Here is a 23,866-nt window from a genome sequence, read left to right as displayed (position 1 = left end):
TTAATTGAAGAGGTTTCATGCTTTTATGTTAATAGAATGAATAGCTGGCACTTTAATTTGGTGCTATAAGTTTTTACTTGTATTTCTATTACAATATTAAATTCTATCTATTGCCATTTGTCATTTAAATTGCACTGTAAATTGAGACTTGAATAATATTTTATTTATTTTTACATACAGTCAGGTCCATAAATATTGGGACATCGACACAATTCTCATCTTTTTGGCTCTATACACCACAATGGATTTGAAATGAAACGAACAAGATGTGCTTTAAATGCAGACTTTCAGCTTTAATTTGAGGGTATTTACATCCAAATCAGGTGAATGGTGTAGGAATTACAACAGTTTGTTTATGTGCCTCCCACTTTTTAAGGGACCAAAAGTAATGGGACAAACTAACAATCATAAATCAAACTTTCATTTTTTAATACTTGGTTGCAAATCCTTTGCAGTCAATTACAGCTTGAAGTCTGGAACGCATAGACATCACCCGACACTGGGTTTCATCCCTGTTGATGCTCTGCCAGGCCTCTACTGCAACTGTCTTCAGTTCCTGCTTGTTCTTGGGGCATTTTCCCTTCAGTTTTGTCTTCAGCAAGTGAAATGCATTTTCAATTGGATTCAGGTCAGGTGATTGACTTGGCCATTGCATAACATTCCACTTCTTTGCCTTAAAAAACTCTGTGGTTGCTTTCGCAGTATGCTTCGGGTCATTGTCTATCTGCACTGTGAAGCGCCGTTCAATGAGTTCTGAAGCATTTGGCTTAATATGAGCAGATAATATTGCCCGAACCACTTCAGAATTCATCCTGCTGCTTTTGTCAGCAGTCAGATCATCAATAAATACAAGGGAACCAGTTCCATTGGCAGCCATACATGCCCACGCCATGACACTACCACCACCATGCTTCACTGATGAGGTGGTATGTTTTGGATCATGAGCAGTTCCTTTCCTTTTCCATACTCTTCTCTTCCCATCATTCTGGTACAAGTTGATCTTTGTCTAATCTGTCCATAGGATGTTGTTCCAGAACGGTAAAGGCTTTTTTAGATGTTGTTTGGCAAACTCTAATCTGGTCTTCCTGTTTTTGAGGATCACCAATGGTTTACATCTTGTGGTGAACCCTCTGTATTCACTCTGGTGAAGTCTTCTCTTGATTGTTGACTTTGACACACATACACCTACCTCCTGGAGAGTGTTCTTGATCTGGCCAACTGTTGTGAAGGGGTTTTTCTTCACCAGGGAAAGAATTCTTCTGTCATCCACCACAGTTGTTTTCCGTGGTCTTCCGGGTCTTTTGGTATTGCTGAGCTCACCGGTGCGTTCTTTCTTTTTAAGAATGTTCCAAACAGTTGATTTGGCCACACCTCATGTTTTTGCTATCTCTCTGATGGGTTTGTTTTGATTTTTCAGCCTAATGATGGCTTGCTTCACTGATAGTGACAGCTCTTTGGATCTCATACTGAGAGTTGACAGCAACAGATTCCAAATGCAAATAGCACACTTGAAATGAACTCTAGACCTTTTATCTGCTCCTTGTAAATGAGATAATGAGGGAATAACACACACCTGGCTATGGAACAGCTGAGCAGCCAATTGTCCCATTACTTTTGGTCCTTTAAAAAGTGGGAGGCACATATAGAAGCTGTTGTAATTCCTACACCGTTCACCTTCACCATAATTTGACCCTCAAATTAAAGCTGAAAGCCTGCAGTTAAAGCATATCTTGTTCATTTAATTTCCAATCCATTGTGGTGGTGTATAGAGCCAAAAAGAGGAGAATTCTGTCGATGTCCCAATATTTATGGACCCGACTGTAATTCAGGGCTCCCTTGAAAATGAGATTGCCATCGCAATGATTGACAAAAATAAAGTCTAGATTATTCACTGAGTGAGTGCACAAACACAACTTAAACACAATCAATTTTGTTTATGAGGAGTGTGAGTAAGTATCAGCTGGTTGCATTAAACCTATTGCGCAATTGACATGTCATTGTAGCCTATACTGAAGGTTAATTAAGTCTCAGTCAATTGAGCACGTTCAACAGAACTTGCCTGCTTCTTGCTGTAATTAGTGCATGCAATGGATTTCTTTTTTACCCGTCTTTTCAGGCACCCTACCTTACAAACATTCAAAATGCAGCTTTTATTTCACTGTAATAGCCGTGGTATCATCAAAAACTATATATCATTGTAATAGTCCCCATCAGTGTGGTGAAATGCAACATTTCTATGCGTAAACATTGGTTCTCAGGACATAGCTGGATACTGTTTTGAACTAACACCATTATCTACAAACCAGCTGACCACATGTACATTTAAGTGTTAATTTCTTTTACCACCGAGAAAGGGGCGATGTTAGCCTGTCTGGCAGTCAGAGAATTGCCGGTTCGATCCTGCTCTGGGTGTCGAAGTGTCCTTGAGCAAGGCACCTAACCCCAAAATGATCCTGACAAGCTGGTTGGTACCTTGCATGACAGCCAATCGCCGTTGGTGTGTGAGAGTGTGTATGAATGGCTGAATGAGAAGCACTAACTGTACAATGCTTTGGATAAAGGCTCTATAGAAATTCCAACCATTTACCATTTACCAAATCAAATACTATCACAGCAATGAGAAATAAAGTAAGATCTCAGACTTTATTTGTACGTAGGTTTAATTGTAGTGGAATATAACATCTTTGCAACATGGCATATCTTATTGGTTGGTTTTACCATCCCACTCCTTGTGACTGAATGGTAGTATAAAGTGTTTTGTGTTTCATAGCATTAGTAATGATAAAAAGCTTTGCAATGCATTAGTTTGCATTTAGCACACCAGCATGAATGGGCCATAAACTAACCTGTGTTAAATTTTAATCCAGCGTCACTGACTGGCATCAATTTGTTAGATTTATAAAACTAGGCTTTTTGAACCAAGAGTTCAGTAGCCATCCTCTTTGGGGAGGATATTTGTTGTCTTTCATCCTCCAGGGCCCCTGGGAAGTTTCCTTGATGAACAAGACACCCTGGTCAGCTCCTTCCCTGAGAACGGCACCCCGCTGATGCTCCAGGGAGACTTCAACGTCCACCTCGAAGCTTCACAATCCACTGCCTTTCTACCATTTCTACCAAGTTAATTGTTGGTGGAGAAAGTATCCTCCAGTACGGCAAAGAATCTTGGGGTGACTCTTGATAACTGCCTCACCCTGGCTCCACAAGTATCCTCCACTGCCAGAACCTGCAGGTTCTTTCTGTATAATATACGCCGTATCCGTCATCTCCTGACGGAGAAAGCCACCCAGCTCCTAGTCCAGGCGCTCGTCATTTCCCGCCTGGATTACTGCAACTCCCTCCTAGCCGGTCTCCCAGCGTGTGCCATCAAGCCCCTCCAGCTCGTCCAGAATGCTGCAGCCCGCCTGATCAGCAGTCAGCCCAGGTTGGCTCATGTCACCCCGCTTATCATTGGCCTCCACTGGCTTCCTATTGCCGCACGCATCCGTTTCAAGGCCCTAGTGTTGGCATTTCAGGCTGCTAAGGGGACTGCCCCACCTTACATACAATCCTTGATCACTCCCTACTCCCCAGCTAGACCACTCCGGTCTGCCAGCTCTGGTCGCCTTATGGTTCCCTCTCTACGTGCACCAGGTGGTCGAGCTGCACGTTCACGCCTGTTTTCCGTTCTGGTTCCTCAGTGGTGGAATGACTTGCCTACCACTGTCAGGACAGCAGAATCCCTCCCCCTATTTCGACGCAGACTCAAAACCCACCTTTTCAAACTCTACCTTAGTCCTCCCTCCTGATTTCCCCCGCCCTCCTTTCTGATATCCCTATCCTTGTCGAACCCCCCCCCCAAAAAAAGAAAAAGATTTGCACTTATGCTGACGACTATGTTTAGAACAGCATTCCATGTGTATTTTCCTAGTTCTGGATGTGATGCTTTGACTTATGGTAGAACCTATGCACTTGTAAGTCGCTTTGCATTAAAAGCGTCTGCCAAATGACAAAAATGTAAATGTAAAATGTAAATGTATATGGTATATGGTTAAGACAATACAAGAGGATTGCTTAGAAGATTTAGACACATATAGCCTAATGTCCCTTCATTTGACTATGTACAACAGCCTAATTTTAAGTACAGTATTTTTATATTTCCAACAATATTTTAAAGATCTGGAAACACTGGTTCGGTCTCACTCCCTCAAAAGAAACTGCATCTGGATATCACAGGTTATGATCTGGTTGAGACCTTATCAAAGTTCCACTCAGGAAAGAAACACCATTTCCCAAACATTATGCAAAATGCAACAAGCATCATCAGGCATCATGCATTAACAAAATGTAATTGTTATTCCTCTTTAATGAACAACGCCGAGGACAACAGCAACCCTCTCAATTCTCTCAGCCATAAATTCTGAACTTCTCAATCACAAAGATGCATGAACACGACTGTTTGTATTCTGTCATTATTTGCATTACATTAGGCATTGCATCACATAAGTTTATAATAGGTGACCATAAAGGGATTAAAATACTATAAACTGTAAGATTGCATGACCAATCATCAGATCATGCGCACCAACTGCCACACTGAATCTCCCCCAAAACTTTTGGGAAATCCCAGTGACCATCATGAGTTGAATGTCAGGTTGGTGTTACATATCCCGTGTATATCCTGGGTTTTGTGAGAGAAAGGGGTATGACACTAGATTATGAGGCTGAAGCCACTGCCACCCCTTCCCTCCTTCCTATCTCTACCACCAGTACAAGCAAAGTCCAAAGTCCCTTCACACTTGCAGCTAATGGGAATGAGAGGATGACAGAATTTTGGAGGTTCTGTATTTGGTTGTTTTAACTTCTGCTGTAAAGGATATGGTTTCATTAATTTAACATACATTTGTCATATATACAGTCCCCAAAGGTATTGGAACAGCAAGGCCAATTCCTTTGTTTTTGCAAAACACTGAATAAATTTGGGGTTGAGAAAGACGACACGTAGGTGTGTTAAAGTAGAACATAGTACCTTTGGTATCACACCACCAAATTTTTAGGTCAGCAAAAGTATTGGAAAAAACTTCTGGCAGGACTGGGAATCAAACCCTGGTCCTCGGTGTGCAACTGCAACGAACTGCAACCGCAAGTCCGCTGCATCTTAGCCTGTTGCACCACCACGGCTCTCATGCACATCATTTGGCCTCCACCTCAATTGTCTTTAATGTATAGCAAAAACAAAGAAATTGACCTTGCTGTTCCAATACTTTTTGAGGGGACTGTAGATATAATTGTAACTGCCTATAATAGTAACTACCCCTCCCATATGAATTACCTCCCATGAGAACAGTCTGAAACGGAAAGTAAAATCCTTTCATAAACCTACATCATGTTGGAGAAAGGCCATTGTGAATGATTTTTCTTAAGAATAAACATTCAGAACATCTACAGAAGGAGTGGGCGGGGGGGGTTCAGCAGCACACAACTGCATCATCTAACCTTCTTGAAGTAGGCAAACTGCACCAGCTCCACGGCAACCTCGGTGTCCTCCAGCTCCACAGCTTTACTCATGCGAGCCTTGGCATGAGCTGTGGACAGGCGGATCAGCGTCTCCAGCGTTCTAGCTGTCACAGGGGACGTCTACAGGGCCAAAAGAAAAACTGGGGTTAACCAAATACTGGGAGAGCTACTTGTCAAACCCATTTTTAAATGAAGCCATTTCATATTACTTGTACCATCTGTTTTTGTTATCGCAATGCTGAACTATTCAATATTTTCAGCTGTAATGACAATGACCACACCAATTGTTTTGGAGGATAACTAATACAACCCTGTTTTTATTATTTTAGCAATGCCAGTTGAGCATGCTCAGTTTGTAACAATGTTCGGAGGCTGGGTCTCTGTCTCACTTGCGCCCCAGTTACATAAATCAACCCTCATTAATATGAATAATTTTAGTAAATTCAACATAATACATAAGCTACACTTATAATACTACCGCCTTATAGTTGCACGATCCAGCCTTAAATGCATATACATTAAGTAGAGAAGTGCAGCTTGCGATGACTCTCCTAGATTTTACACGCATACTGCGGTTCCAGCCCAGTGCACCACTTTGATACATGTTTCCTAGGTAGAATAGTTTACATGTGCACCTGAAAACTGTAAAAAAATAAAGAAATATTGTACATATGATGTGCGCCAAATCCTGCAATTTGCTGAAGATGTTGTTTTATAAACATATGTATGTTTCCTGCGTGGATCTAGCTCAGAAAATTAACATTCTGCAGTCGTAATTGGCTTTCAAAAAACAGGATCTCATTCTCACCCTTGCGACGTCCAAGCCCAGCTGTTCCTGACTACGCAGCCGGGAGTACTCTTCCGCAATGTGACTAGCTGCCTCCTGTGTCAGCATTGGCGTGATGACTTTGGCCACGTGTATGTATTTCCGCATGAACTCCTTGCTCACCACCTTCTCCCTAAAAAGACACAATTTGGCATTAAGACACCAGTTTGTTCACCCCATTTATTTATCTGTTGACATGCCATCTTATTTTCTCAAAAGCAGCAAAGCTAGTTGGGGCCCAAGCACAGTAGGGTGTGAAGGACCCTATTGTTATTGGAAGGATTATTATTATTAGGGCCCAAGCACCGTAGGGTGCGAAGGACCCTATTGTTCTTGGAAGGATTATTATTATTATTAGGGCCCAAGCACCGTAGGGTGCGAAGGACCCTATTGTTATTGGAAGGATTATTATTATTATTATTATTATTATTATTATTATTATTATTATTAGGGCCCAAGCACCGTAGGGTGCGAAGGACCCTATTTTTATTGGAAGGATTATTATTATTATTCGGGCCCAAGCACCGTAGGGTGCGAATGACCCTATTGTTATTGTAAAGATTATTATTAGGGCCCAAGCACCGTAGGGTGCGAAGGACCCTATTGTTATTGGAAGGATTATTATTATTAGGGCCCAAGCACCGTAGGGTGCGAAGGACCCTATTGTTATTGGAAGGATTATTATTATTATTATTAGGGCCCAAGCACCGTAGGGTGCGAAGGACCCTATTGTTATTGGAAGGATTATTATTATTAGGGCCCAAGCACCGTAGGCTGCGAAGGACCCTATTGTTATTGGAAGGATTATTATTATTATTATTAGGGCCCAAGCACCGTAGGGTGCGAAGGACCCTATTGTTATTGGAAGGATTATTATTATTATTAGGGCCCAAGCACCGTAGGGTGCGAAGGACCCTATTGTTATTGGAAGGATTATTATTATTATTATTATTATTAGGGCCCAAGCACCGTAGGGTGCGAAGGACCCTATTGTTATTGGAAGGATTATTATTATTATTATTATTATTAGGGCCCAAGCACCATAGGGTGCGAAGGACCCTATTGTTATTGGAAGGATTATTATTATTATTATTATTATTATTATTATTATTATTATTAGGGCCCAAGCACCGTAGGGTGCGAAGGACCCTATTGTTATTGGAAGGATTATTATTATTATTATTATTATTATTAGGGCCCAAGCACCGTAGGGTGCGAAGGACCCTATTGTTATTGGAAGGATTATTATTATTACTAGGGCCCAAGCACCGTAGGGTGCGAAGGACCCTATTGTTATTGGAAGGATTATTATTATTAGGGCCCAAGCACCGTAGGGTGCGAAGGACCCTATTGTTATTGGAAGGATTATTATTATTAGGGCCCAAGCACCGTAGGGTGCGAAGGACCCTATTGTTATTGGAAGGATTATTATTATTATTATTATTATTATTATTAGGTCCCAAGGACCGTAGGGTGCGAAGGACCCTATTGTTATTGGAAGGATTATTATTATTAGGGCCCAAGCACCGTAGGGTGCGAAGGACCCTATTGTTATTGGAAGGATTATTATTATTATTATTATTATTATTATTATTATTAGGGCCCAAGCACCGTAGGGTGCGAAGGACCCTATTGTTATTGGAAGGATTATTATTATTATTAGGGCCCAAGCACCGTAGGGTGCGAAAGACCCTATTGTTATTGGAAGGATTATTATTATTAGGGCCCAAGCACCGTAGGGTGCGAAGGACCCTATTGTTATTGGAAGGATTATTATTATTATTAGGGCCCAAGCACCGTAGGGTGCGAAGGACCCTATTGTTATTGGAAGGATTATTATTATTAGGGCCCAAGCACCGTAGGGTGCGAAGGACCCTATTGTTATTGTAAATATTATTATTATTATTCTTTCTCTTCCGTCAAATGGGCATTTTTGAGGGCCTTGCCATGGCTAAAAAGTCTTGAAATTTTGCACACACATCAGAAGTGGTGGCCGTCAGGATCTCTCAGATGCTCAGACCTGGGTGTTGCCGAGGGACTCCACAGCGCCCCCCATTGCGCTGCCCGATGCAAATATGCGAACAGGAAGTCAGCCATTTTGAATTTTGTGCGTTTTCACATGTACTACACTTTTAAGTACTCCTCCTAGGCGGTTCATCGCATTCACACCAAATGCGGTAAGAATGGTCTCAAGATAGTCATGATTCTAAATTGCCAGGATATTTTTGATATCTCAAACGGTCTGGTCATGGCGAGGCGTACAATTTTTAAAAGGAAGGAAGGAAGTGGTCATAATTTTGTGGTTTACATCGTCTGATCTGGCTGATACTTCACAATTATGTTCATTGTGTGAGTATACTCACATCCATGTCCCAAGAAGAAGTCAATGTTATAGCGCCACCATCTGGCAACAGGAAGTGTGGTCTTCATCATATTTGTATGCCTTCCTGCTAGGGCATTCATCACATTCACACCAAATGTGGTCAGCATGATCTTAAGATAGTCCTTACACTAAATTGCGAAGGGATTTTTGATATCTCAAACGGTATGGAAATGGCGAGTCGTAGAGTAGACATAGTGCATGCAAAAAATTACTTTTTTTTCGATATCGTCCGATCTGGCTGATATTTTAGAAATATGTTCACTGTTGGAATACAATATCAAATATATACATATCAATCGGGGCGTGGCTAGACAGCGCCCCCTATAATTATAATCTTTTTTTTCTATGTTTTGTGCATTTTTGAGGTGCTTGCCATGGATGAAAACTCACGGAATTTTGCACACACATGAGAAGTGGTGTCTCTCAGGAACTGTCAGATGCTCAGACCTGGGCGTGGCCAAGGGACTCCACAGCGCCCCCTATTGCTTTGTCTTCTATTGTGGACAGGCACTTTGAGCTACCTTCACCTAATTTTGTAGGGTTGTGGGGCTCCTCTGCCCAAACACATTTCTCATTCGCATCGAATCAAATATGTGAACAGGAAGTCAGCCATTTTGAATTTTGTGCATTTTACACGTACTACACTTTTAAGTACTCCTCCTAGGGGGTTCATTGCATTCACACCAAATGTGGTCAAAGTGGTCTCAGGATAGTCATGATACTAATTCCGAAGGATATTTTTGATATCTCAAACGGTTTGGTAATGGCGAGGCGTACAATTTTCATGTCACGCCGCGCCAACAGGAAGTAGCCATAAATTCATGGTCTACATTGTCTGATCTGGGTGATATTTTACAAATATGTTCACTGTTCGAGTGTAATCACATCCAAATACCAAGAAGAAATCAATGTTATAGCGCCACCATCTGGCAATGGAAGTGAGGTTTTTATCATGTTTGTATGCGTTACTGCTAGGGTATTCATCACATTCACACCAAATGTAGTCATCATGATCTTAGAATAGTCCTGACCCTAAATGACGGATTTTTGATATCTCAAACGGTTTGGCAATGGCGAGGCGTATAATACACACGTTACGCCCAAAAACAGGAAGTGGGCTTAATTCCGTTCTACATCATCTGATCGGGCTGATATTTTACAAATATATTCACTTTTGGAGTGCAATCACATCCATATCCACATTCATCTGGGCGTGGCTACACAGCGCCCCCTATGGCTTTTTTCTAATATTGTGGACATATACTTTCACGTAAATGCACCACGTCTGGTAGGCATAAGGGTCTTCTCAAGACACACACATTTCTCATTTGTATCCCTTAACTTTTCCCAACAGGAAGTGAGCTATTTTGGATTTTGTGTGTTTAAGTGTTTTTTCACGTACCAAACTTTGAAATACTCTTCCTAGGGGGTTCATCACATTCACACAAAATGTGGTCAGCATGATATTATAGCCCTGACACACAATTATGAACTGATTTTTAATATCTTGGAATGGTATGGCTATGGTCAGCCTTAAAATTAACTTGTAATGCTGCCCAAACAGTTCATGTTTTAATACAATTATGTATTAAATAATTTCAAAAAGGTATTAAATTCTACATTGCCTGATTTTGAGGCTACAACTTTTCACATATGTTCATTGTTGGAGTGTCATCACATCCATTAAGCGATAATAGTTCACTATTTTCGCTGGAGACTCATTATATCCAGTCTTAAAACTTCAACGCAAGTCGCCAATGACTCTACCATTTCTAATACGCGACTGCCATCTACTGGCAAAAGTTGGTATTTTTTCTCAAGTGATTCCTCAATGACAAGTTTTGTTTCTTTTTGCGAGCCAGTAACCATAACGATGTATGAGTAACAGCGGCAGCCTACGTGACAAAATGTACTGACAACACCCAGCCCACAGCAACGTTTTTTCTCATCCACCTTAATTATATGGATTGAATAACTAAAATAAAAGACAGGCTTTTACTGGCAGGAAAGTATCATATATTTCACAGAATAACACATATAATGCATATCTTGCAATGACGTTCAATGTTATTTGGTTTATAAAAAACCGTGTTGTAGCATTTTAAGGACTCAATACAAAACAGCTGTTCGGAAAGTTAGCTTGAAAACCAAGAAGCCTTATTAAGGATTTCGAGCCGTTTCTATTTGACTTCATTCGATTGAAGTGAATGCCGTAACCCAATTAAATGTAATTCGCGTCGGAATACGCATAATAGCCTACACTGTCAACGTGAAATAAAAATATATAGAGGTTTAAATCGATCCTATATTGGGACATTTGTTATGATGGCTGGTGCAACGGGCATTTTCGGTACCGTTGACCATAATCGAATGCTAGCATTTATATCATTACACTGACCAAGTCCTGTTAAAAAGCACATTTTTGGTTCCTTTGTGGAAACAGTGAAGTTGTCTACACAATCTATTCTACTCACAGACTAACTGCGTCGCTGTAACTTCCCCCCCATTTCTGATACGGGGATTCCATTTATTGGCAGAAAGTGGAACTTTTATATTTTTCTTCCTTCAACTGATTTTTCAACGATAGGTTTTTGTTTTTTTTCTAGCGAGCCAGTAGGCATAACGATGTATGATTTACAGCTGCAGCCTACGTGACAAAATGTATTGACAACACCCAGCCCGACGTTTCTTTGCATCTATTTTCATTATATGAATTGAATATCTGAAATAAATATTAAAGACATTTAATGACTGTCTTTAACTGGCAGGAGAGTAGCATATATTTAAAAGAGTCAAAAGTCAAAAAGAAACGTTAACGTTTGAGATGGCTCTGGTCGAACTCTGTGTTAACATGAGACCGTTATGTTCGGCATGCAGGTCGTTGCCAGATGACACGCACGGGGTAACAGCAGCCAACCTGTCCACTGTTTGTGTGAGTCAAAAAACAGGTCAGCTACGTTTGTTTACATGAATAGAAAACTTTCAGTTAAATCGCCAGCTCTGTTAGTTTATTTTGCTTGTCATTAAACACGAATTAAGAGAACATACAATTTCGCTTGGAATTTTTGACTTAATATGAAAATACCGGATTGAGGGCAGAGACTTGGCATCTCCTTTAGATTTGGCTGAACAAATGCGTTTCAGGCAGCATAATTACCGGTGAAATGGAAAAGAATGATGCTGGCTAACTAGACGTTTAATGCAATATTATCCGACACTTCGGAGAGAAATTATTTAACCAAGATAAAAGGAAATATACAACTTTTGGCCAATAGATGGCACCCGTGTATCAGGGTGCAGTATAGCGTAATGGTTAGGGCGGTGGATTAAGGCACGCAAGTTAAGCGGTTCCATCCCCGGTGCGGCCACAATAAAGTTGAATAGTTTCATTAGCCAATGGTTTTATTTTGAGTGCATATTTATAACCGAATGACTTCTCAAGCATAAATTGTGCCTCCCGCTGTAAAATCTATGGAAATTAATTCATCTCTGCTCTCCATACAGGACTGGAGCATGTTATCACAATGTGCAAGCAAGAAGTTATTTTTGTTTCATTCTACATTGTCTGATGTGGCTGAAACTTCACACATGTTCATTTTTGGAGTGTAATCTCATCCATATACCAATAAAGGCTCAATGGCATAGCGCCACCATCTGGCAACAGGAAGTGGCCTTAATTTCACTCGACATCTTCCGATGTAGCTGAAAATGTAGAAATATTTTTATTATTGGAGTGTAATTAATTCCATATACCAAAAATGGCTCAATGTTATAGCGCCACCATCTTGCAACAGGAAGTGGCTTTAATTTTACTCCAAAATAAAAAAAATAAAAGTACATTTTAATGAAATTCAAAAACCGTACATGGTTCAATATTATAGCGCCACCATTTGGCAACAGGAAGTGAGGCTTATATCATTGATGCATTCCAATAGCAGCACCAACATCTTCATTGATCAAAGGGGAATTCCTGTGCACACTATACGTTGTCCAGGAAGGTGATTATTTCCAAACTGTGTCCATATTGTGAAACATGTCATTGGCACAACTATGTCACCAAGGCGGTTGCGCCCATGGTGCTTGGGCCCGTTCATTGCTGCTTGCAGCTATATTTGTAATTGTTCTGCATTCATTCATTCATTCTGCCAGTTGAAAAATAAGTGAACTGAGCAAATACAAATATATCTTAAACAGACCAGCGCTCTGGGTGAACCCTGTTGACATAGCGCCACCATTTTACAAATTTGGGCTATTACAGACATCTGAAAATGCAAACTTTGACCCATTTGACATGCCACTTCTTGTGAGTCTAGAGAGAATAAAAAATAAAAGGTCCTAATTCAGCAAATACAAATTTCAGATCTAGCCAACACAGGGGTGTAATTATCAAATTACACACAGCATTTTACACAGAACTCAAATAACTGAAATCATAATAAAAGCTCAACAGCAGTAGCTGCCGAATGCTAGGCATAGAGAGATTAAGTTTTGAAGTGTCGTTCAAAATTGGTACAGCATGGAATATCTTGGATAACACTTGCAGCCACTTGGTTCCAAAATGGATTTGCAGTTGGGCAATTGTAAAACGTATACATGAAGGTACTGACAGACCCTGAGGACACAGAGGACTCAGATTAAATAATGAGAGAGCCTTCCTGATGCTTTGTAGTTCTTGGTCCATGTATATTCCATGAAGAAAGTTAAGTGTATGAGCTGATGGTCAGGATTTTTTGATACACGTGAAAAATTACTATGAATGGTATCCCAAGGAATTTCATCAGTAGTAGTGGATAGAGTTTTATCCCAAATTGATTGGATTGCAAGGGGCTTGTAATGTGGGATTGCAATTTCCATTTCTCCTATCCAGCATGGCATGCAATGCAATTGTGGGAAGCACTTTTCCCCGGGGAACCCTGTAAGTTCATTGCCAGACGCAAACGTAGGTAAAATTTTACTGTGATTTTAAATCCTGTAGCAAAAATTTCAGGAAAGGTATGAATTCCCCGTGTTCTCCAGTGAGGAAACAAGAGAGTTCTAAAGAATGCGACTAAATGCCATCTGCAGATGGCCTTTGTATCTATCTTGACTTTTTTGGAGGGCATCATATTAAGTTTAAGTATATTACTCTATTTAAATAGAATGGTATAATGTTATGTTACACCTGGCAATAGATAGGGAAGGTGGTTGTTACAACTATATGCCTCTGAAGTCCTGCCCCTACTCCTTTTTTGGTTCTGCTCAAATAGCTCTCCCATAAAAGCATGACATAGGAATTTAAGAAATGGTGCTGCACTATAAGCAAATGTATAACTATCCAGATACAATATGTCACTATAAGCAGTTCAAAAGGCTAATGTCAGACCAAATAAAAAAAACCCGGGGTCAGATTATGTGTACAGTGTAGTGTAGGAATTACAGCCGTTTTTATACATGCCATGGACCCAGAAGGTTGCTGGTTCAAGCCCAGGTGTAGCCACAATAAGATCTGCACAACTGTTGGGCCCTTGAACAAGGCCATTGGTTGCCCGCTGCTGCTCAGTAACTAAAATGGATCAAATACCCAATGGACAAATTCCCCAACGAGGTTGAATAAAGTATAACATCATTTTTTCCAAGAGAGACAGGAAAAGTCTAAGATTTGATTCTTGGAATGCCATCTGCATTTGGAGTCTGTTGTTGATGCTCTGCATGAGAACCAAATAAGTGTCAATGCCAGTAAAGCTGGCCATCATTAGGGTGAAAAATCTGAATACATCAATCAAACGCATAGCCAAACATTAGATGTATCAAAATCAACTGTTTGGTACATTGTTATGAAGCAAGAACACATTGGTGAGCTCAGCAATGGCAAACGACCTGGTAGACCACAGAAGACCAGTGAAGCGGATGACAGAGATCCACTACAAGAGGATCTTTATAAATAAATATATATATCTATCTGGAACATCTCTCTGTCAGCCACAGAAAACCAGGCTGTATACATGGATCGTTGCGTGTCTTCCTCCCTTCTCCCCATTTTCCCTCTATAACATTGCACTTGCATCCCTCAAGGATATACAGTCCCCTCAAAGTACTGAAACAGCAAGGTCAATTCCTTTGTTTTTGCTATACAATGAAGGCAATTGAGTTGGAGGTCAAAAGCTATGCATGATATGACAGATCTTTATTTCCTGGTATGTTTATCTATATTTGTTAAACAACTTTTGTATCAGACCACCCAATCTTAAGGTGAGCAAAAGTATTGGAACATGTGACTGACAGGCGTTTCTTGTTGCCTTGATGTGTCCTGTTAGATTGATTCGTTAAATAATAAATAGTTGTGAATGTCATTAATGCCAGAGGCAAAACAAAACCACTATTTGTCACGCTTTCCGAAAAAACGTGTGGCAAAGAATGCACTCGCATATGCTCACTGAAATATCCTCCGGAAGTGTCCTTGCTCCTCCAAAGAGTATTTCATGGATTAGAATGACCTGATGGCAGATCTCAATTTCCAGATCACACGAAGACCGAGGATGCGAGAACAGAAAAAATAAGCGATTGCAAAGAGCCCAGAGAGAGAATGGGAATCTCACACCCTAATTTCTCCAGTACCAACAACAGAGCAGACCACGCTAGACCTAATCGAAACGGTTGATTTTGACAGAACTAGTTCTCGGCTTTCAAGCACACATTAATTACCTGCGTCTTCGGTTCCCATGTAGCAGGCTGTTGTGTTTCTCATATACTTGCAGCTCCTCCTGCTGCTCCTCAACCATGTTTGGGTCATCTGTAGCCAAAACATCCACCGTCCCACCTAGAGCTAATGCTTAAACACAAACCCAGAAATGCATGTCAGCAAGCTGCATAGAAAACAAAACGTCAGTGAAAAACCCCATACTTCACCCACTTTTTGAAATGAAAAGTAACCTGGTACAAAAACTGGTACACAATCCTGAAAATATATATGACAAAGAGCAGATTCATCACATTGAGCCCACTTAAGTTTAGGAAAGACTTGAACATAATTCCAAAGACCAGCATGATGTCACTGACTAACTTCAACCATCAGAAGCTTGTAGGTTCTTACACCAACAACCGCACTGAGAATTCCAAATCAAGCCATGTTAAAACTGCTGCCGGAGAATAAGTTTGTCACCCGCACAAATGCTGTGGCTTATGCTTGATTCTTTGCATTTTTTAAATTCATTTTTTCAAACCTAAACTACACCAAACAATTAAACCATTCAAAATATTGATTGACAATTAACCGCATATTAAGAGGGAAAATACACCCTGAGAATGTCTGCTATTGATAAATAATGACCTTTGCAATTTTTTTGCCTCATTGGTCATTAGCAGACCACCTCGTCGTGGATTATCCTTTACAGGTTTCACACAAAATTATCAGGTTTGTGTCTGGAATACAACAAAATAATTTTCCTTGTATTCCAGACAAGAACATGCTATGACAACTGGGTGACGTGATGCACACGTAGTCTTTCGTCTCTAGTCTCATTACCTTCTAACTTCAAAAATACTTACTACCTTATCGACTACTATATACCAAATTAACCATGAACACTACCCCCATCAAGGACAGCCGGAAAAGAGAGGTTGAACAATCTCCAAACAAGAAGAAATTTAAGGATTCCTCCGTTTCAAGAGCGGACCTTGACGCCGCCATTGCTAACGGCATCAGGCTAGCTCTGCAGGAACAACAACGTGCCCTGGATGTAGCCGTTACCTCCGCAGTCAAAGACGCCGTTAATTCTCTTAACTCCTCAACTTCGCTCACTCAAAGTTGATATTGAGGCGATGAATGAGTGTGTTCGTGGTTTGAGGGCGGATATTGAACACTAAGCCGAGCTAGCCCAGAAGTACCGAAGCCGTGTTGATACTATTCAGCTGGCTGTGCGCGAGGACAGAGAAAGCATCGCCGTACTTCAAAAGCAAGTAGAACAGCTGACAAAGAAGACTGCTGACATGGAGGATCGGTCTCGGAGAAACAATGTGCGTTTGGTTTGCTTGCCGGAGTCGTCGGAGGGCTCAGATGTAGCCGGCTATCTCAAAGCTAATTTAGCCAAATGGATTCCCTCTTTAGCAGGCCAAGCCATAGAAATCGACCGTGCACATCGCATATACAACAGCCGTGAACAAAACAACGCCAAACCTCGCACCCTCATCTTCCTCCTACTGAGATGGCAGGATAGGAACGCCATCCTGAGAGAAGCTAGGAAGGCACCTGTGAAGCACAACCAAGCTACACTGCTGTTCTTCCCAGACTACAGCGCCATGACCACAGCCAGCAGGAAGGGGTTCAACCCAGCTATCAAGGATGCTCGGGCCATGGGTCTGCAGCCTTTTCTGATCTACCCCGCAACACTCAAGATGGAACACGGCGGCAAGAAACTGTCCTTCGACTGCCCGCAAAACGCAGAAGATTTCATCCGGTCCCTGAAACTTCCACAGCAGTCACAGCGACCAGAGTCCTACTCCGGGGCCGTGCGACGCGACTTGACGAGGGAGATGGAGGGAGGAGCCGCCCGATTTTCGCACCCCTCGCCGCCCGGTACAGGGGTCTCCAACGTCGCCGTTGCGGTGGTCCATCAGATCGAGGATGACTGTGCGGTGGAAATGACCTGACAGGCCATGACACTACTGGTGGGAGGGCTTTTTGCCCGTAAATGATTTAAATGGTTATGGTTTAATGGTTTGAAGTAGAAGATCCTTGAACACACCGCGGCGGTCACGCTGTTCTGCGCCTGGGCCGTGCGGAGCGACCCATCCGATACTCACATGTTTTTGCCCGTCCTTATCTCTCCTTGTGGTTGTGCGAGTTACTTTCCTCTCATTTATATGAGGCCATGGTTTTATTTAGGATGGCCTTTTCTTATGGTAGACGCTGTTTCTTAGCCCTAGGTCTAGGCTACTTTACCTTTTAATGGGCCATTCTGACTTTTCAAGTTCGATATAGACTTACTGATATAACAGGTGATGTGAGCCGATTTGAGGACTGCAGCATTGCAATAGATTGTGTCACGTCTCATAAAGTGTTTATGTTTCTGCAAGCCTGTAGTTTACCTGCGCGGTTTGCATTTTTGTTTTTGTATATAGTTTTGTTTTCTATTTTTTTGTCTCCCTACCCCTCCCAACAGACGAGTTTTTCAACAGATCGGATTTTTACAGTATTGATAATGATGCTAAGCAGTTATGATGGCAGCTGATATCAATGTTTTGTGCTGGAATGTAAATGGGCTTAACTCTGCCATAAAGAGAACGCGGATTTTGGAATTCCTCCGCCGTAAAAATATTTCTATAGCTCTATTGCAGGAGTCCCATCTTAAAGAATGCGACGTTAGACGTTTTCAGAATAAGCACTATAAAGTTGTAGCGCACTCTTGTGCCCAAAATAAAACAAGAGGAGTGCTAATCCTGGCTGATAGAAGGTTGAAATTTGCTTTGGACCATGTAGGGAATGATGAACAGGGCCGTTTTGTTTATATAAAGATACGTATTAATCAGGTTGGATTGCACTAGCATCTATTTATGCCCCTAATGATGTTGATAGAGAATTTCTACCGGGCATTAGTGATACACTGTTAGAAAACTGTGCAGATTATCACTTAATAGTGTGTGGTGACTTCAACTCCGTCCTTGATCCCGCAATAGACAGGTCCTCTTCGGATTGTGTATCTTCGCAATCATCTGCAATTTTAAAGACGTTTATTGCGGATCTTGATATTGCTGATGTATGGCGACTTCAAAATAAGGATACCAAAAATTACACATTCTATTCAAACAGACATAAATCTTACTCTAGGATTGATTTTATGTTTGCCAGTCCATTCCTCATTCCCTCCATGGCTCCAATTAATATTTTGCCAATTCTGTTGTCTGATCACGCTCCCATCACGTGTAAGCTCCAGTTGTCTGCTGATACAGCCAAGGCCACTAGGTGGAGATTTAATAACACTTTGTTGACAAACCCTGCCTTTCTGCCTTCCCTTAAAGTTGAACTTGAAGAGTTTCTTGTTATTAATGGAGCACAATGTGACAATCCTCAAATTCTGTGGGAAACAACAAAATGTGTCATTAGGGGATATTGTATTTCATTTTCCTCTACCCTTTCCAAGGCCCGAAATAAGCGTTTTAATGATTTAGAGAAGAAAATAAAAACAGAAACAAAAACAAAGCTTTACAGATGATCAAGCCGCACATCTCACTTCTCTTAAAGGAGAATATAATGCTGTGTCTCTATCAAAGGCTGAATTCATTTTCCATAGAACGAGACAAAGATATTATTTCGACACTGAAAGGCCTAGTCGTCTATTAGCACTTCGGTTGAAGGAAAATGAAAGCAAAGCCTCTATTAGCATTATGAAGGATCATACTGGTGCCGTTCACACTACACCCCGAGCTGTAAATGGTATATTTCAAACATTTTATACCCGTTTGTATAGTTCTGAAATAGACTATGATGCATCTCGCTGCAAGGCGTTCCTTGATGGCCTCAATTTGCCTACAATATCACAATCTGAAAGGGAGGTGCTTGACTCTCCTCTAGATTTAGAGGAACTACATAATGCTCTTCGGTCATTACAAAGAGGAAAATCACCTGGGTTAGATGGTCTCCCTCCTGAGCTATATCTAGAACTGTGGGAGATGGTAGGGCCTCTGATTATGGACTCCTTTAATTATGCTATATCCATGGGTAATTTTCATAGAGACCAGAAGGTGGCCCTTATCTCTCTCTTATTAAAGAAAGGGAAAGATTCTTTGGAGTGTTCAAACTTCAGGCCAATCTCACTTATTTCTTGTGACCAAAAGTTATATGCAAAGGCTCTGGCCTCACGATTGGAGGCGGTTACTAATGCCAAGACAGACAGGGTTTATAAAGGGACGCCTTGCATCTGATAACATGCGCAGACTGCTTCATATTATCAATCTAACTGACAGTTTTCTCAGTCCCTGTGCAGTACTCACTCGACGCTGAGAAAGCTTTTGATCGGCTCGAATGGGGGTATATGTGGGCTGTTTTGGAACGTCTGCGTTTTGGGGTCAATTTCATCGCTATGATTAAGGCTTTATACAATACACCGACCGCATCTGTGATAACAGGGACTGTTATTTCCCCCCCATTCCAACTGGGCCGTTCGACCAGACAGGGTTGCCCGCTGTCACCAATTCTGTTTTGTCTCTCTCTTGAACCCCTGGCACAAGCCATCAGACAAAGTACATCTATCTCCTCTATATCTATTTATGGTCATAATCATCACATCTCATTGTACGCCGACGACATTTTATTGTTTTTAGATAACATCGAAACTTCCATTCCTCAGGTCTTAGAGGTGTTTGAAGATTTCGGTGGAATGTCAGGGTATAAGATTAATTGGACAAAATCAATTTTAATGCCCCTCAGTCCGTCAGCGAGAATATGTGTCTTCCCACACATATTCCAGTGAAGACGTGTTTCACTTACCTTGGCATTACTATACATCCAACCATATCGAAGATAGTTAAGGACAATTTTGATACAACCCTGAATAAGATCAAAACAGATATTCAAAGATGGGATAGCCTTCCAGTATCTCTTCAAGGCAGAGCCACTACAATTAAGATGAACGTCTTGCCCAGAATCAATTTCTTGTTAGCAATGCTACCATTACCCCCATCTCCTAAATATTTTGATGACATCAATTCTATGGTTTCTAAGTTCCTATGGGGAGGCAAGCACTCGAGAATTCGTCTCACAACTTTGCAGCAGCCCAAATTATCAGGTGGGCTGGCGGTTCCAAATTTTAGGATGTACTACCTAGCATTTCAGATTCGAGCCTTATGCACTTGGATGAATCCAGATTCTAAAGTACCCTGGAGGTATATAGAGGCAGGTTTGGCTATCCCATTTAGATTACAAGATCTACTTTTTTCGGGCACAGGGCGCAGGAATCTTAACCACAGATTTGGTGGCATTATAGTCAATGCCATTAAGGTGTGGAAAGCTGCTGAGAGACTCATGGGGGGTCCCTTTCGATTCTGCCCCTCTACTCCCCTTTGGAATAATTTCAATCTGCTATCTGGTAACCGACCATTCACGCAACAAACCTGGAGCTCTAGAGGCGTAAACACATTTGGAGATCTATATGATGACGGTGGCCTAGTATCATTCCAGCACCTTCAAATTAAGTTTGCTCTTCCAGCATCATCATACTTTGTTTATCTACAGCTGAGGTCTTCGTTAAAGGCAGTGCCCTGGAGCTCGCCACTTCCGACCCACCCTATGTCAGTTTGGATCAAACCCACCCCAACCTCTTGCGGTTGTGTTTCTAAAATTTACAGTAAACTAATGGATGCGATTAAAAAAAAAACACTTCCAGTTGAGGATTTATGGAACCGAGAGCTTGGGGAATTAGGCTTTCACCCAAATTGGAATAAAGTGTGGTCCAATCTTAATTCAACTTCTAAGAATCTGGCACACCAACTCATTCATTTTAAAGTCATCCATAGGGCTTATGCTACACCACATAGAAGGTATCTAATTAAATTGCAACCTAACTATTACTGTCACTTTTGTAATGCCGATGCTCCAGGTTCGTTTCTCCATATGTTCTGGGAGTGTCCAGTTGTGGCCAATTTTTTGCAGCATGTCAATTCTGTGTTGTCTGAGTTGCTCAAGATTTACTATATTTCCAATCCGTGCTTATGTTTGCTCAATGATGACTGTGATCTTGATCTAAGGATTGGCCAACAGAAAATGTTGTTTGCTGGCTTCACATCTGCAAAGAAAGCAATTCTTCAGCGTTGGATAACACCTGATGTTGGCATGAATATGTTTTGGATATGCTCTCTACAGAAGATTGTAAATCTTGAATGCACAACTGCAAGGCTAAACAACGCAAAGCCCAACACAGTTGATGCATGGAAGACTTTGACATTTCTGCTTTTATTCTGACTGCTAGGTAACTTTTTGTTGACATAAATCCAATCTGTTTCTTATCATTTATATGCCTTGTTACAACTAGTCTGTTGCCCCCCGTTTGCTGTTATGCATTGTTAATATTTGTGTGAAAAGCAATAAAAAATGTTGATCACAAAAAAAAAGAACATGCTATGACTAAAATATTATTCTCAGGAAGTTAAAATACCTAGTATAGAATACTCAAACCTGCATCTTTAGTTACCAGAAATACCAACTAAATCACAATTGTAAACGATAACGAGGACGAAAAAAAGCATCTATTGTTCGTAATCAGTTGGATACCATTTGCCAGGTGGACTAATATGACAATCATGGATGGTGCACAGTGATTTCTTCAACGTTAATGAATTTGACAGATTATGTCCAAAAACCTATCCAAACCTAAATAAAAATGAATGCAATTCAGTTTTTTTGTCCATATGAAGTATGTTACAAGAGATAACGCTCCCCAAAGATGATGGTTACAGAAACCAAAACTCACCCTAGGCTCAAGTAAAGTTAATACTTTAGTCTCATAAATATAATATAAATTACATTATTGGCATTTGGCCAGAGCGACGTACAGTTAATTAGACTAAGCAGGAGAAAATCCTCCCCTGGAGCAGTGCAGGGTTAAGGACCTTGCTTAAGGGCCCAACGGCTGTGCAGATCTTATTGTGGCTATACCGGGATTAGAACCACCGACCTTGTGTGTGACAGACATTTACCTTAACCACTACGCTACAGGCCGCCCTATGAAATCTATGTCAGTGACACTGGATTAGCATTAACAACCAGCAACAATGTCACGGGATAGTTTACGGCCCATTGACGCTGGTGTGCTAAACACAGACTAATGCTTAGCTGCACTATGTACGAACACTGATGCTGCAGACCAATTAACCTAGAAATGTTCTAGTGCAGGAAATCACTGATGCTCTCCCCTTCTGTAAGTGGCTCTGGATAAGAACATCTGCTGTGTGACTGGAATGCAATAAATATATCCTAAATGTATACAACATGTGTATTGTGAGCCTGCATTGGAGACACTCACCTGTACCATCATCCTCGCCAGGGTTGCGGTAGCGATGCATGCGCAGCACATGATCTGAAATTTCACGGTCCTGCTCTGGGTCCATCTGGTCCAGCATGATGAAGAGCAAGTCAAAGCGGGACAGCAGAGAGTCCTGCAGCCCAATGTTCTCCATGGGGGTCTTATACTGGTCATACTGCAGGGAAGAGACAGTTAAAGAGTTGGTGAAGCTACTCAGAATATATATTTCACTAATATATATTTATTGATTTTTATGGCCTTTTATGGCCTATATTTATGGCCTTAGATAGAACCAATAAAATATAATTTCCTCTAAGAATGCAGCAGTCCTAACATCAAAGTCTGAGATACCCTAATCTTGGCCTTTAATCTATGGGCCCTACCTCCTACAGAGTTGTCACTGGAGACACCAGAATACATTGGTATTTATGGGGTTTCAGGGCCCTGCCAGGAGTTTGTCATTCCACGCTTTAATGACTGCAAGTGGTAATATTCAACATAATACAATGTAAATATATAACATACAAGCCAAATATTTAGACTTCTGTTCTTGGAAGCAAAGTTAAAAAGTTAAAAATATATATATTTTAAAGAGGTATTCAATGGCTAAGAAGGATTACCTCCTAACATGTTTGGTGTTCATATTTGGTGTCATTAAAAAGAGACTAAAACCATAAATCTTTTCACAATGATATAATGGTGATTAGCCCTGCTTTCAAGGTGAAATGAATTAAGTACACTGTCCTCTTAGATGGGCTAGATCTGAACAAGGGTAGCGTTTGTTGGAACCACTGGATTCAGAAAATATAATCAATTAATCCTCGCTTCCCTGACACTAAGCAACAATGGAAATAGTTAAGCTACAGCACAGCTAGCAGTAAGAGAACTAATTAACTAAACAAAAGCGTATTTTAAAAAGTAGTGAACTAGATCAAAGATGTTTCATGATAACAAATGAAGTCACCTATAAGCCATGTCAGACGTTGGCGAACACTGCCGTTTTTAATGCTCAAGCCGTCTATGTTAAGCAAAATAAATAAATAAATAAATAAACTAAGACCATTTCATGCATCATTGGTCTCCCCTTAAACATTAATATTCCATTATTGTTTTGCCTGAAACTTGGCTAAAACACTCAACCGCACTATCCACATTACAATATAAATAAGGCTC

The 23,866-nt window shown here is 40.9% G+C and overlaps 1 protein-coding gene across 1 annotated transcript in view; it reads right to left on the bottom strand.

Moving 5' to 3' along the window:
• mcm3 (minichromosome maintenance complex component 3) overlaps positions 1-23,866 on the bottom strand; it is a 48,523-nt gene that overhangs the window by 6,091 nt on the left and 18,566 nt on the right. The window contains exons 10-13 of the mRNA XM_061241975.1: positions 22,694-22,868; positions 15,384-15,510; positions 6,302-6,452; positions 5,473-5,613 (exon numbers count right to left, since the gene is read on the bottom strand). Coding sequence (XP_061097959.1) covers positions 5,473-5,613; positions 6,302-6,452; positions 15,384-15,510; positions 22,694-22,868 — 594 coding nt within the window. The remainder of the gene's footprint in view (positions 1-5,472; positions 5,614-6,301; positions 6,453-15,383; positions 15,511-22,693; positions 22,869-23,866) is intronic.

This window comes from Conger conger, chromosome 5, assembly GCF_963514075.1.
Source record: "Conger conger chromosome 5, fConCon1.1, whole genome shotgun sequence".
In the NCBI taxonomy this organism is placed as follows: domain Eukaryota; kingdom Metazoa; phylum Chordata; class Actinopteri; order Anguilliformes; family Congridae; genus Conger; species Conger conger.
This window is presented reverse-complemented; position numbering and strand designations above follow the sequence as displayed.